We start from the raw sequence: 13687 nt of genomic DNA on the forward strand, positions 1-13687 counted from the left end.
GTTAAGCTCTGGTAAAATAAAATTAAATAAAAAAAGATCTTAAACAACAAATAAATTCCCATTTCACAGACTACTTTTCAGATGTGTTTTAAAAAATGCAGGAGACTGACCAATAAACATAGCATTTGATACTTAGTTTCACTTTGCCTCTCAGTATTTTTTCAGTAATTGATACTGAAGCAAGTACTTTTTCACTATGGAGTAACTTTATTTCATAAGAAAATTATGGCATAAACATATAGATTATCATTTCATATATGTATGCATGCAGATGCCTTTAAGAAACCCATCCATTGCACCTGTCAGTGAAAGAAGACAAGAATTCCTTTGTATCAAGAAGATAGGAAAGCACTCCATAAACTTTAAAGTGCTAATAAGCTATAAAGTAAGTGACTGTTAGTCTGTCATAAATTTGGTACAGAATTATTTTATTTTCTTGCTTTACCAGTATCCTTATTCTTTTATGTTCTGTTTTATACATATCACATATTAAGTCTAAAGTGAAAGGGCAGGCGTAAATATCTTCTCTATTATGTTGTGCCTGGTATAGCCAAAAAAATAAAATTCACTAAATGAAAAATTAATTAGGGAGATTATAAGATCCCTGATTAACAGAGGCTATTAGTTTTAACAGTGCAAGTTAACGAGCTCTTCTTTAATTGAGAAAAATATTAATACAAAAAAGTAATTCACTTACCAACAAAATAATTATGTGGCAGCTGTATGTTTTTTAAAAACAATCCCTTATCTTCCAAAATGTTTAATAAGATGTTTTCAATAAATGTATTTGAATGAAGTGGGGCTGAAGAGCATTCCTTCAACGGTATAGCTATGGATTTTAGGGCTGAGGTGTCTTCAAGTTCCAAGCAAGCATTCACCTGATGTAGCAGGCATTCAATCTTTTCATTTTTACTATCTAAAAAACACAGGAAAATCATTTGAAAAATTTCAAGGGAAATGTGAGGAGAAAAACGCAGGAACTAGGGAGAAGAACACTTATAGATGTTAAATTATAGTAAATAGCAATAACTATCAAAACTACTTGATAATGGCTAAGAAACAAGATACAAACTGAATAATAAAGAATAAGATATGACCGAACTCTTTCCAAGAACAAATTATTTGGAAAAGAACTAATGGGAAAATCATAAAGCAGCTGTCTTCCCTTTATGCTCTTAGAAGGACCAGACCAGACAGAGGAGCAGGCATATATCCACTCTGGCTTATCATCAGCACTTAACAACCTCTCCTCCTTTGGGGTTTACTCATTTATCTTTATAATCCTGTCCAAATTCTTGCTGCAGTTACTACCACCCTCAAAGTATTTTGTCCTCTTTTTTTCAGGATTTAGTACTTAGTTCAGCTTTCCTTTCTACTTAACTTTCTATTTATCATTGGGACCTTCAATAAACATCTATCTTCTCGGACACCCTGGTTTCCTAGTTTATTAATGTTCCCAACTCCCAAAACTCCATCATAATTTCACATAAGACACAAAAAGGTTTGGTCATAATCTTGATGTTACCACTACCTAATAACTGACTTATCCCCTTTACCCAGAACTCTGGCATGCCTCTTTTCAGTCACAGCCACCTACTTTCAATCTTTCTTTGCCTCTGCTCTCCTAAGATCCTGCTACATAGGTCTGCCTAACTTCTCCTCAGTCCCAACACCAGGCAAGCCAACAAGTTTTTCCTTAAAACTTTGAACTATTAAATAATTGAAGTTTTGAATTGAATTGAGTAAATAAATTGAAATATTAAATAAAAATTATTAAAACTGACTTCAAGATTTTATTGGTCAAGGGGCCTAATGCTTCCAAGTGGACAACATACAAAGTCAGCTCATTAGGAATGAGGTCCTACTCCCTCAAATTTCTGACTGATTACTCCAGCATAATTAACAATGAGGCAGGTAAACTGAGTCTAACTGAATCAATGCTGTGTCCTTGCTGAATATCTTTTCCAAGCTTTGGTTAAGTAAATGTCTCTCTTAACTGTTAGATGTTATATGAACATCACATTTTATTCAAACCAAAACAATCCATTGGATTGGCCTGGGCTACAATAACCTCAATCCTTCTAAATCTATTCTTATGATCTTCATTTTTATCTACAATCTCTTCTTCCATTCCAACTCCCCCACCTCACCACCACTAGGTTCTGGTCTCATCTCCCTCCCTTCATAATCTTGTTCATATTCAACCCATTCAATTAATTGTATTGAATCCCTTTACCTCCTTGTTCCTCACCCAGCCACACCCTGCTGGTCACAATTTGAGATATTTTTACTCTCCTTCTCTACTACTCACATGCTACTGAAAGAGGTCGAAAAAAGTCATGCAAACATGGCAAAGTTTAAAGGGATTACACTTATTTAACCTATATTAGAGTACTTGTTGTCTTGGGGAAGGTGGAGATAGAGGAGGGAGGGAGAAAATTTTGGAACACAATGTCTTACCAAAATGAATGTTGAAAACTGTTTTTACATGTATTTGGAAAAATAAAACACTATTTTAAAAAAATCATGCAATTATGCCAATTAGATTTATTAGTGATCTACAATAATTTTTAATAATACTATTCAGGCTTCCAATAGTACATAATAATAATTTAGTTCCTCCCTAACTAATATGACACTCTACATACACATTATTCCAAACCCATTCTTCTCTCTCTTTTTAGCAAAGGGGATAACTTCCTATTTTACTTTTAAAAATTCCACCAAGGGGAACCATTTTAGGCTCCCTCTTCTTTTCTACTCCACATTTAAAAATTCCTGATAATCTCCCATTCTCATCCTCTTTTTGCTCTATAATGAAAAGGTAGCCTTCCTTGCTGAGAATCCTCCACTTGTTTTCTTAGTCTTCTACGCTCTCCCTTCTCCTCTAAAAGTGTGCTTGATCTTTTCTTCACTGCTTTCTTATCCACTGGTTTCTTTCTTTCTGCCAATAAATATGCCCTGATCTCTGCCACCCTTAAAAAACCTTCACTAAAGTCAGCCACCTTAAACTATTGCTTATCTTTCTTTTCTTTTATATACAAATGCCTTATAAAGATTCTCTGCAGTACTTTCCTATACTTCCTCATCTCCCCCACTTCCAAGCCAACTACTTTTTTTTTTAATTATTTAACCTTTATCCTGTATTTTCATTTATTTATTTATTTATTTTAATTTTAAATTTTACAAGCCAACTACTTAACAGAAACTGTTCTCTCCAAGGTTACCTACAAATGATCTCAACTGCAAGTCTGAAAGTCTTTCTTATTCCTTATTTTATCTGATTTCAGCGTAGTTCCTCCTTGATACTTTTCCTCCTTGCCCTCTCGTACTGTTCCACGTCAGTTCTTTTCCTGTTTCTTTTCAGTTTCATTTGATCTTACTAAAAATGGGCATCTCATACAGCTTATTCCTGACTATTTTCTCTCAATATTTCCCTCTCAGTGATTTTAAAAGTTCCTATGCAATGAATTATTATCTCTGTAAATGACTCTCAGATTTATATATCTAGAACTAATCTCTCTCCCAAACTCATTTACCAAGTGCTTGATGGATAATGCCACCTGGGATGTCCCATAGATATTTCAAAATCACCATATCCAAAATAGAGTTAATTATCATCTTTTTTCAAAACTCCCTATTTCTAGAAGGAAACATAATCCTTCCAGTCATCCACATTTATCGCACTGCTTTAATCTTTGCCTCTTTCCTTTCTCTAAGTCACTTGGTGACATCAATTCTTCCTTCTCTCAGGCATGTTTCTTTCCTTTTCATACCATTTTTACACTAAGTTATGTTCCCATCTCTTCATACCCTAAACTACATTATGCCTAATAAGCCTCCTTGGTTTCTGTCTCTCCTCCCTCCAAATCTTGGCCAAATGAAGTTCCTAAAACACCCTCCTACTCAAAAATGTTCAATACCCCCACTTCCTATTGACTCTCAGATAAAATACAAAATCCTCAATTTAACCTATTTTTTATTCTGAACTTAAAAACACCAAAAAAAGAATATTTCTATACACTCAACAAAATATAAAAAGAAGACTCTATAAGAAGCTGTGAATCTCCAGGTGATTTACTGGCCTTAAAAAAGTACATAATAAAATTCTACATATTACTTTCAAAATATTACAATGACTCTTCCATTCTCTGCCCCTTTTGGCCTCACTATTACTAAAACTTCTTCACCCAATTTCTCTCCCCATTTAGAAACTGAAGAAAAGAGAGTATATTAAGCATAATTCCAGTGGTCATATCTGAAAGTGTCTGACTCTATATACATCCATCATCTGTCAGAAGATGACTTAAATGATTCATCATACATTTTATGTAAACAGTGTAGATCAATGTATTAATCACTATTATTAAATCTTTCTAAGATTTCTTGATAATCTTTGTATTCCAATGTTGATATCTTTGTATAATTTTTTTCTTAATTCTACTCACTTCACTTTCTGTCTGTTCATAGTACCCAGGATTTATTTTTAACTGAACAATAATATCCAATAACATTCATATACTATAATTTATTCAGCTATTCTCCAACTGAAATATTCTAAGATAACCCTTTAGAGCAGAGTTCTTTGCTTTTCTTTGCCCCTTTTAATCACTATTTCAGGATCAGCAAATTTGTTTTGCTTTTGACTGTCCCTTCTCCAATACTCTCCTCCATCTTATCCACATCTTACCCATTCATCCCTGATTGATGCTGTGAGTCTGATATACTCCTACATCACATTCTGTGTGTATATTGCTTAACTTTCTTTCTTCCATTTGAGAGAAGAGTGAAGTTCATTTGAGCACAATCCCCCTATCCTATCGTCTTCCGTGTTTTAATACTCTTCTTCTCTATAACTCATGAAGTTCTACTTCCTTCTTCTTTTGTTCATCCTGCCCTTTCTCCTCTTCAAATCCTCAGAACAGAATCAACCCACCCTCTTGTGGATTTTTCTTATTTAACTCTCTCAATGTCCTTTGAAGACCTGAAAGTTCTGAAGGGATATTTAATTTCCTTCTTATTAGAATGTTACCTTTCTAGGTTTCACTGGGTGGTTTATATTTCAAATTTGCTACTTAGCTCCAGTCTTTTCACCAGAAATATTTCAGTTCTCTATTCTACTGAACCTCCATTTTCCCACAGCATGATATTCAGCTTTGTAGGATAAATTTTCTTGAATGCAAGCCTCTATCTTCTGCTTTTTGGAATATTACATTCTAAGATATCTTCTCTTGTACAGAACTATCAAGTCTTTTATGATCCAAATTGTAGTACCTTTTGTAATTGAACTTTTTCCTTCTGGATTCTTTTAGTACTTTTCTCTGATGCAAAAACTGTGAATTTTGGTTATGACACCTCTGGGACTTTTCTTTTTGGCAATTCCTTTCAGTATGATTCCATATTTATTTTGCCCTCTGGTTCCAACAGATCTGGGAATTTTCATTTATGACTTCCTGAAAGATAGTGTCCATAATTATTATCATTTTCCCTTAGGGAATACAATGATTTTTAGTTATTTTTTTTGACTTGATTTTCAAGTCAAATGAATTGATATTACTTGGTATTTTTCTACTTTTTAATCTTTTAATTCTGCTTTAATTACCTCTTGTTCTCTCATTGAGTCACTGATTTTTTTTTTTCTGTTGGTTTTAGTTTTCTGGGATTCCATTTCTTGGGTAAGCTACTTATTTTTCTTCCCCAATTTTTTCCTCAAGAGCTTTTATTTTTAATCTTTTTCTTTATTTCTTCTAGGTTTTCATAAATTTCTTGTAGAAAACCTAATTTTTCCTTTGTGTCTCTGCCTGAAGTTAAGGAGTTACACTTTTCTTCTTTTAGGGGAACTCTAGATTTATAGTAACTTTTGATATTGGTTGATGCTTTTGATCTTCTTTTGATTGTACTTATCAGCTTTAACTCTTGCCTTGGGGTTTTATTTCAGGGCACTTTTGAGTAGAATGGTTTGGTCTTGTTAGGTTTCACACTGGATCCTCAAGGTTTGGAAGTAGACCTCTACTTCTTGAGTTAGTCCACTCCTGATCTTTAAGGTTCAAATCACTTAAATCTTCAGAGCTCTCTATGAGCTTTCAAGACACAATATTAGGGATTATCGAACCTCTGGGCCTTCTGTTCTGAGGCAGGTAGTACCATGCTGGTCACTGCAAGTTGCTGCTCCCTGACTTTTTCAAGAAAGCACTCTGCTCCTACGGTCTCCAAATACAGAATCTTGTTCCATCTCTAGACATACTTGTACTTGCTTTGTTAGAAGGACTCCCTTTGTTATCTGTTCATTCATTCCACTTTGCATTTGCTCTTTTGTCTGGTTTCAACTCCATGGAACAAGATACCCCTTCTAAGATAAGTTCATTACTTCTAATATCACCACCATGCTGCTAATCTTGATTAACTCCACCTCCCCCATCATTCTCTCCCCTCTGATTAGAGAGTGGAATCCAAACTTATTCAGATACCTTTTTTTAAAAGAGGACAGAAACTGGACTCAGCTCACCCCACTCTGCACATACTATCTTGTCTGATTTCAACTCCATGGAACAAGATGCCCCCAGACCCAGGATCTGCTGGCGTTCTCTTCCCACAACCCCAATTTCCTACTTCCCTTCATGTACTGTCCCTTCTTCAAATCATAAGCTTCTTGAGGGCAGAACCTGTTTTGTTTTGTTTTTTAAACTTTATCCTCGTGGCTTAGTACAACACTTGACATAAAATATACACTTAATAAACATTTACTGGATAGGACTGAATTGGTTTATAGTTGATTTTTCATACAGACCTGGAGGAGAAGATATCATTTACTGGTTCTCATTGAGTTTCTTGATCATTATTTGGTTTAGTGGAAACTTTCATGATTTTGCTGGGGATAGATTTGTAGGAATTGTGTCATCAGCCTCCTCTTCAGGCAGTCTTCTTGAAAAGAAATCTCTCAGCTTCACTTTTAAGGCACTTTACACCATGGCTCCCTCCTACCTTTCCAGTCTTACATCACATTAGCAAAATCTAAATTCCCAAAGTAGAATTCTAGTCAGTAAAATTAATTGATTTATAAAAGATTAAATGAAGTTCCTGAGAGGTATTCAAAATTTTAGATGGATAAATGGAAGAAACAATTTTTAAAAGATTTTTCTCCTTCATATACCAATAGGTTTAAAAACCATGTAATTTAACCAATGTCAATTAATCAATACCAAATTTGTAACTACTCAGTTCATATTTAAGCTTAAATTTAGTTTGGTTTATTTTTATAACTGGATATTTTTTGATAGTAGACCATGCGAAGTCATTAATAAAAGAACTTTTCTATTTGTTAAGTCTATAATATGCATTCCAAAATAAAGAGCATAATTCAACACTTTGATATAGGAACTTCTTGCACAAAGTATATGAAAATTCATATTTAGTTTTTTTTGTGGTTTAAATATAAATAAAAGAATAATGATTGTGCTCATAATACTTGCTGCTGAAAGGCTTTTTAACTTGTTAGTGGTGAACTTCACTGGTCAGAACTCACGAATTTTACCAGCATCTCTGTATTAAAGTAACTTAATCGTTCTGCAATAAAAAGTGAGAACACTAAGAAAATTATAATTGCTTTGAAAGTATAACCAGATTAATCTACTATCATACAGCAACAAACAGCAATTTCATACCTGATATCAGCAACTCATTGATGATGTTTTCTTGGAAAAGTAGATTTAAAAACTCCTCAGGGAAATGTTTCAACACACAAAAGCAGTACACTGCATTCAATAGGTTTAAGGATGAGAGTTTTGGAAGATAAGTATTCAAAGCACTTGTCATAACCTCTAAGAACCTTTAAAGAAAGGAAAGACTATAATCAGAAATAAGAAGGAAATAAAATCATCATAAATAGTCAAAGGAACTCTATCAAGACACAAGCTCAAAGAAAAGGTAAAATGGAAATCATAAATACAGATAGGTACTACACACATGCACGCACACGCATGTGTGTGTGTGTTCCAAAACAACATACCTACCACTTTTAGCTGGTTCCTAATGGTGGACAAGGAATTACAGACATATTCAATCATCCAGAGATGGGAGTTATGTTCCTTCCTATAGGTATTTAAGGAAGGTAATTTAAGGAATAGAGGTGTTGAGCTGGAGGCGGTTAAATAGGGAGTGAGAGTAAAAGGGACAGAGATGAAAACTGAGGTTTAGTAAAAATCTGTGGGCAAATAAAACTTATTTATTTATTTACCAACTTGTGAAATCACATAATTTTTTGATTTTTTTTTTCTGTTTTTGGTTTTCAAAAGCAACAAGGTAGATATCTGAATCTTTTATGAAGTAAAACAGAAAGGAAGTGAAAACCTTTTTGTGTATATACATATGTATATACATGTATATATACATATGTATACAGTCATATATATGTTCAAAATGAGTCTTACCGCTTCTTTTTCCCTAGCTATGCCATTTATTAAACACAAATTACAATGTTTACAATCCCTAAAAATATTCTGCACCAAACTACCTTAGTATTTTTGACTCAATTCAATTTAATAATCATTTATTAAGCACTTACTATACGCAAGCCTTATGCCAAGCATGGGGCATAACAGGAAACAAAGACAAAATGAAAAACAGCCCAGCCCATTTAAAAAAACTTATATTGGACCTAACATTTACACAGGTAAATATAAGTAAAGAGAGCACTGAGCACCAACAATGAAGAAGATCAAAAAAGGTTTTCCATAGGAATAAGTGCCAGAGTTCTGCCTTGAAGTAAGCTTAGAATTCTAAGAAATGAAGGCAAGGAGCAAATGTATACCAAGAAAACAGTACCATCTATGAGAGGCAGAAATAGAATGCAGACTTCAAGAAACTAGGCCAGTTTGTCTAGAAGAGGGATGGGGAATATCCAGCCCGTGGGCCATGAGCCCCACAAAATCATTTAAAACAACCATAGGCAAGAATGAGCAGGAAGCTAGGTGTAACAACCTCTCACTGCTTGACTTTTATAAGTGGTAACTGTGTATGTCCTGTGAATGAAGCTGTAAACATACAAATAGTCCTTGGCAGAAAAAAGGTCCCAGCCCCAGTCTAGAATGTAGAATACATATAAAGAGTATGGAAGAGTAAAGAGGCAAAGAGTTTAGATTTTAGCATGAGGGGCAATAAGGAACTCCTGAGGCTTCTTGAGCAATCACTTGGTTAAGGACAATATATTTGGAGATGGGAAGAACCTTATAAATTGTTTAGTTCACCCCCTATTATTTTATAGATGGAGAAACTAAGGCCCCAAAAAGGTAAGTGATTTGCCCAAGAATCAAACCCAGGTATTCTGATTCCATTTCTATTAGACAATCCTATCTTTCCTCAAGTTCAGACCTGAACTTTAAGAAGTTTAGTTTTAGCAGCAGTGTAGAGGATAAAAGGAAACTGAGACTAAAAGGATCCTGTAATAGTCCAAGTAAGAGGTGTTAAGAGCCTGGCAGTGTAGCTGAGTGAGTAAAGAAAAGGGGATAAACTGTTGAAACTGTTATTCCAGCCCAGAATACTAAATTCTCCCCTTCTTCCTTCTCTAATCTACTTAAAATCTTTCCATTCCTCAAAGCCTAGTTTAAATCTGAACCTCTATGTGAAGTTTTTCTTATGCTGCACTTACTCTACATAAAAGATTTATCCGACATATATATTCCTCTAAGTTGTATGGAAGAAAAAAAACCAGGATGATCCTTTCAAATCCTCACTCACTACTGCTCTTCCTCCTAGGTGCTTGATTCAGGTACATCGAACTTTTATTACCAGATTTGACTACCACCTTAATTCCCTTGTGTCATTATCGAACCTTTGAGCTCAATAACTGCATAGCTCCCATTTCAGCTTCTGCCAAGTTTAATCACATCTGAAGTTAGGTAAGCAGGTGTGACAAAGTCAGCATGCAGCACACATGCTGATAAGTCTCATGGACTCAGGGCACAAGACCAGATGTAAAAGACAGAGAAGCAAAACTACGAACAGGAATGTAAAGGGAAGTCAAGGTGTAGAGGCAAAGAGAACTCTTGTAGGGAAGGTTCAATCCACTCTTGGGAGAATTTATAGAATTTGCTAATATCAGCAAATACAGTTAATATCGATCCTTTGGATGGGATATTAAGGAAATTGGTATGAGCTGAAGAAGTATCATATGAACAAGAACATATCGACAGTCTGTACTTTACAATTTATAAATCGTTTTACTTTCATTATCTTCTCTGAGCTTCAAAAGAATCCAACGAGGTGCATGATACAATTGCTTGTTTGTTTGTTTTTACAGATAAGGAAGACAAAATTCAGAAAATTTAAGAAGTCCATGGTCACGCAGCTAACATCTGACATACAATTAGAACCCTAGTTGTCCTGAATTCAAGCCTAGCAAGTTATTCATAATGTCATGTTACATCTTTTAATTCTGAAAACTTCAGAAAATTAAAACCTGTTTTGAAATTCAAAAATATGTTATTGAATACTACAAGTCAAAATAAAGAATCTTAGAGAAATGCGCAGAAATACCTAAATCATATTCATTTATAAAAATAAAGTACTTACTGTTGGTCCTTGCATTCGTGGAAGTGGTTGAGAGAGGAATATATATGAAGAATACATAAAATTTCTTTCTGATTCAGAAACTGAGATTCATCCAACAGTCTCTTAACAAACAAGTTCATCAAATCAATATGTCTAAATCTCAAGGACTCAAAAAGAAATAAAATACCAAGAACCTAAGGAGAGAAATGAGAAACACTGATTAAAAATCTGAAAGGACTTAATAGTTTTTTGTTGTTGTTACAGCAAAGAAACAGAAGGAAGAGATGTCCATCAAGTGGGAAATGGTTGAACAAACTATGATATAACTGTGACTGAATACTATCATGGCCTAAGAAATGATGAAGGGGGTGAGTTCAGAGAAGCCTTGAGAAGACCTATATGAAGTGATGCAAAATGAAGTCAGCAGAATCAGTAGAACAATTTACACAGTACATAAAGACAACTTATAAAGTTTTCAGAACTAATCAGTACAATGACTATTGATAATTTTAAAGGATAGTGGCAGGAACTTATCACTTGATTAAAAGGCTATGGACTCAAAATCTAGAGTGAAACATACAATTTGGACACAGTCAATTTTGAGTTCCCAACTACCCAAAGGTTTCATTGTTTCTTCTTTCAACTGAGGTAAGAAAAGAAGAAAAAGATGTAATTATTAAAGTGGGCAGAAAAAATATCTGGAAAAGGAGAACCAGAAGAAATCACAAACAAGCAGAACTGCTCTGAAAGTAAGTTTCAATGCTCAATATATTAACAAATCACACAAAAAAATGTTATTTTTCTACTTATAAACCTAAACAATGCTCTGTATTACCTTTGGTCTTGTCTTATCTTTTTTTCCATTCTTGTTAAATACTTAAAGAGTTACACTTATACTTAGTTTGGCTTTTTCTAATTTCCTTGATAGTTTTTAATATCTCCTTCTATATTTTATAATCTTTTATTTTCAGGACTATAATATTTCATTATATTAAAATTATGAACATCTCATTGTCATATGATACTGCCTATAAAGCCCAATACCAAGAGACAGAAAATGAAATTCCATTTAAAGTCGGGGATGGTAGCAAGATGGTGGAGTAGACATGTAACTATCTGAGTTCCTCCTAGTGTCCCTCAGATCAACATCAGATAAAAGTGTCTGGTTTTGGAGTGACAAAACGCACAAATATTTGTGGGTTTCCAGAAGAAGATCTTGTGGAAGAACTTCAGAAATGGTCTGTTTCAATCAGGCAGAGGCAGGGGAAGCAGTAAGATGCAGCGTAAGGAACCTGGGCAGAGAGCCAGGGCATTGCCCCATGCAGGGAATCTGTTGTGAGGCTCTTAGGCAACTTTGTCCTGGTTACAAGCCAGTGGTTCAGCAAATTATCTGTGAGACAACCATAGTAAATACAAAAGACAATAGTGAGCCTTTGAACCCCAGAAAAACATGGGATTTGGTCATGCCTACCCAGTACCAGAAGGAAGTCAGCAGCTTCAGGGCCAGGGCAAACTAAAGCAGCTGTCACCCCTTTGCCTTAAGAGCAGACCTCAACCTTTTTTTAAAAAATGAGCAAAAAAGCAAAAACAACTCTGACCATAGACAGCTATTATGGAGAAAGAGAAGAACAGTCTCAAACCTTGAGGATCCTAAAGGCAAATCATCTCCAGATGAAGCCTCAAAGGGTGATTTCAGTTGGTTGCCATTACAAAGCTCTCTTGGAAGAATTCAAAAAGGATCTTAAAAAAAAAAAAAAGTTATAAGAAAAAATGGGGAAAGGAAATGAGATATTTGCAAGAGGGTTTGGAAAAGGAAAAACAAATTATCTAAAGAAAACTCCTTAAAAATAGATTTCATGAAATGGAAAATGCATATAACTTCCTACAAAATAGACATTAAAAAAAAAAAAAAAAACTAATTCCCTGGAAAACAGAAACTGTGAAATGGGGGGAAAAAAACGTGATGAACAAAAAAAAAGTTCAACTGGCCAAATGCAAAAGGAAATAAAAAAACTAAATGAAGAAAATAATTCACTAAAAATTAGAATTGAATAAATGGAAGTGAAGAAGAAACAATCAAACAAAATCAAAAAAATGAAAAAAATAGAAAAAAATGTAAAAATACTTCACTTGAAAAACAGCTGACCTGAAAAATATATCTAGGAGAGACAATCTAAGAATTATTGTACTTCCGGAAAATCATGATGGGAAAAAAAAAAGACTCTAAACATCATCTTTCAAGAAATCATCAAAGAAAACTGCCTGGATATCCTAAAACCAGAGGGTAAAATAGCCATAGAAAGAATTCACCAATCACTTCCTGAATGAAATCCCAAAATGAAAACGCCAAAGAACAACATAGCTAAAATTCAAAATTATCAAATCAAGGAGAAAATACTGCAAATAGCCAGAAGGAAATAATTCAAACATCGAGAAGCCACAATCAGGATTACTCAGGACCTAGCAGCTTCCACATTAAAAGACTGAAGGGCATAGAATCTGGTATTCCAAAAGGCAAAGGAATTTAGATTTGGAGTGAAGAATCAACTATCCAGCAAAATTGAGCATCATCTTTCAGATGAACATTTAATTAAACAGGTGAATTTCATTTATTTCTGATGAAAAGACCAGAGCTGAATAGAAAATTTGATCTTCCAATACAAAACTCAAGAGAAGCATAAAAAGGTTAAAAGGAAAGAAAAAATAACTTTCTTTTAAAAGTTAAAAAGCTTATATTCCTATTTAGGAAGATGATATGTTCAACTCTTAAAATCTGTATCTCTATTATGGGTATACTAGAAAGTGCAGGTATAATATGATTTTATTATGATGATATAAAAAAGAAACTAGAGGACAGGTGATTCTACTGGAAAAGGAAAATGAAGTTAAAATGGAGTAAATTACATCTCATGAAAAGGCAAAAAAAAACCTATTACAATTAAGGGAAAGAAAATGAGCACTGTGTGAATCTTACTCATCAAATTTGGCTCAAAGAGAAATTAAATACATTTAGCTTCACAGAGCTTGTCTCACCCTATAGGAAAGTAGGAGGGGAAAGGGAAAGAAAAGTAGAAGGCTTAAAAGAAGGGAGAACAGAAGTAGAAGGGGAAAGGTATAAGAAAGCGAGTGAGCCTGCAAAAGG

At 34.2% G+C, this 13687-nt stretch overlaps 1 protein-coding gene across 1 annotated transcript in view; it reads right to left on the reverse strand.

Moving 5' to 3' along the window:
• The window catches only part of FASTKD2 (FAST kinase domains 2), a 33898-nt gene that overhangs the window by 5546 nt on the left and 14665 nt on the right, over nt 1-13687 (reverse strand). The window contains exons 8-10 of the mRNA XM_051983691.1: nt 10567-10739; nt 7662-7825; nt 698-916 (exon numbers count right to left, since the gene is read on the reverse strand). Of these exons, the coding sequence (XP_051839651.1) occupies nt 698-916; nt 7662-7825; nt 10567-10739 (556 nt within the window). The remainder of the gene's footprint in view (nt 1-697; nt 917-7661; nt 7826-10566; nt 10740-13687) is intronic.

Source organism: Antechinus flavipes, chromosome 3 (assembly GCF_016432865.1).
Source record: "Antechinus flavipes isolate AdamAnt ecotype Samford, QLD, Australia chromosome 3, AdamAnt_v2, whole genome shotgun sequence".
NCBI lineage: Eukaryota > Metazoa > Chordata > Mammalia > Dasyuromorphia > Dasyuridae > Antechinus > Antechinus flavipes.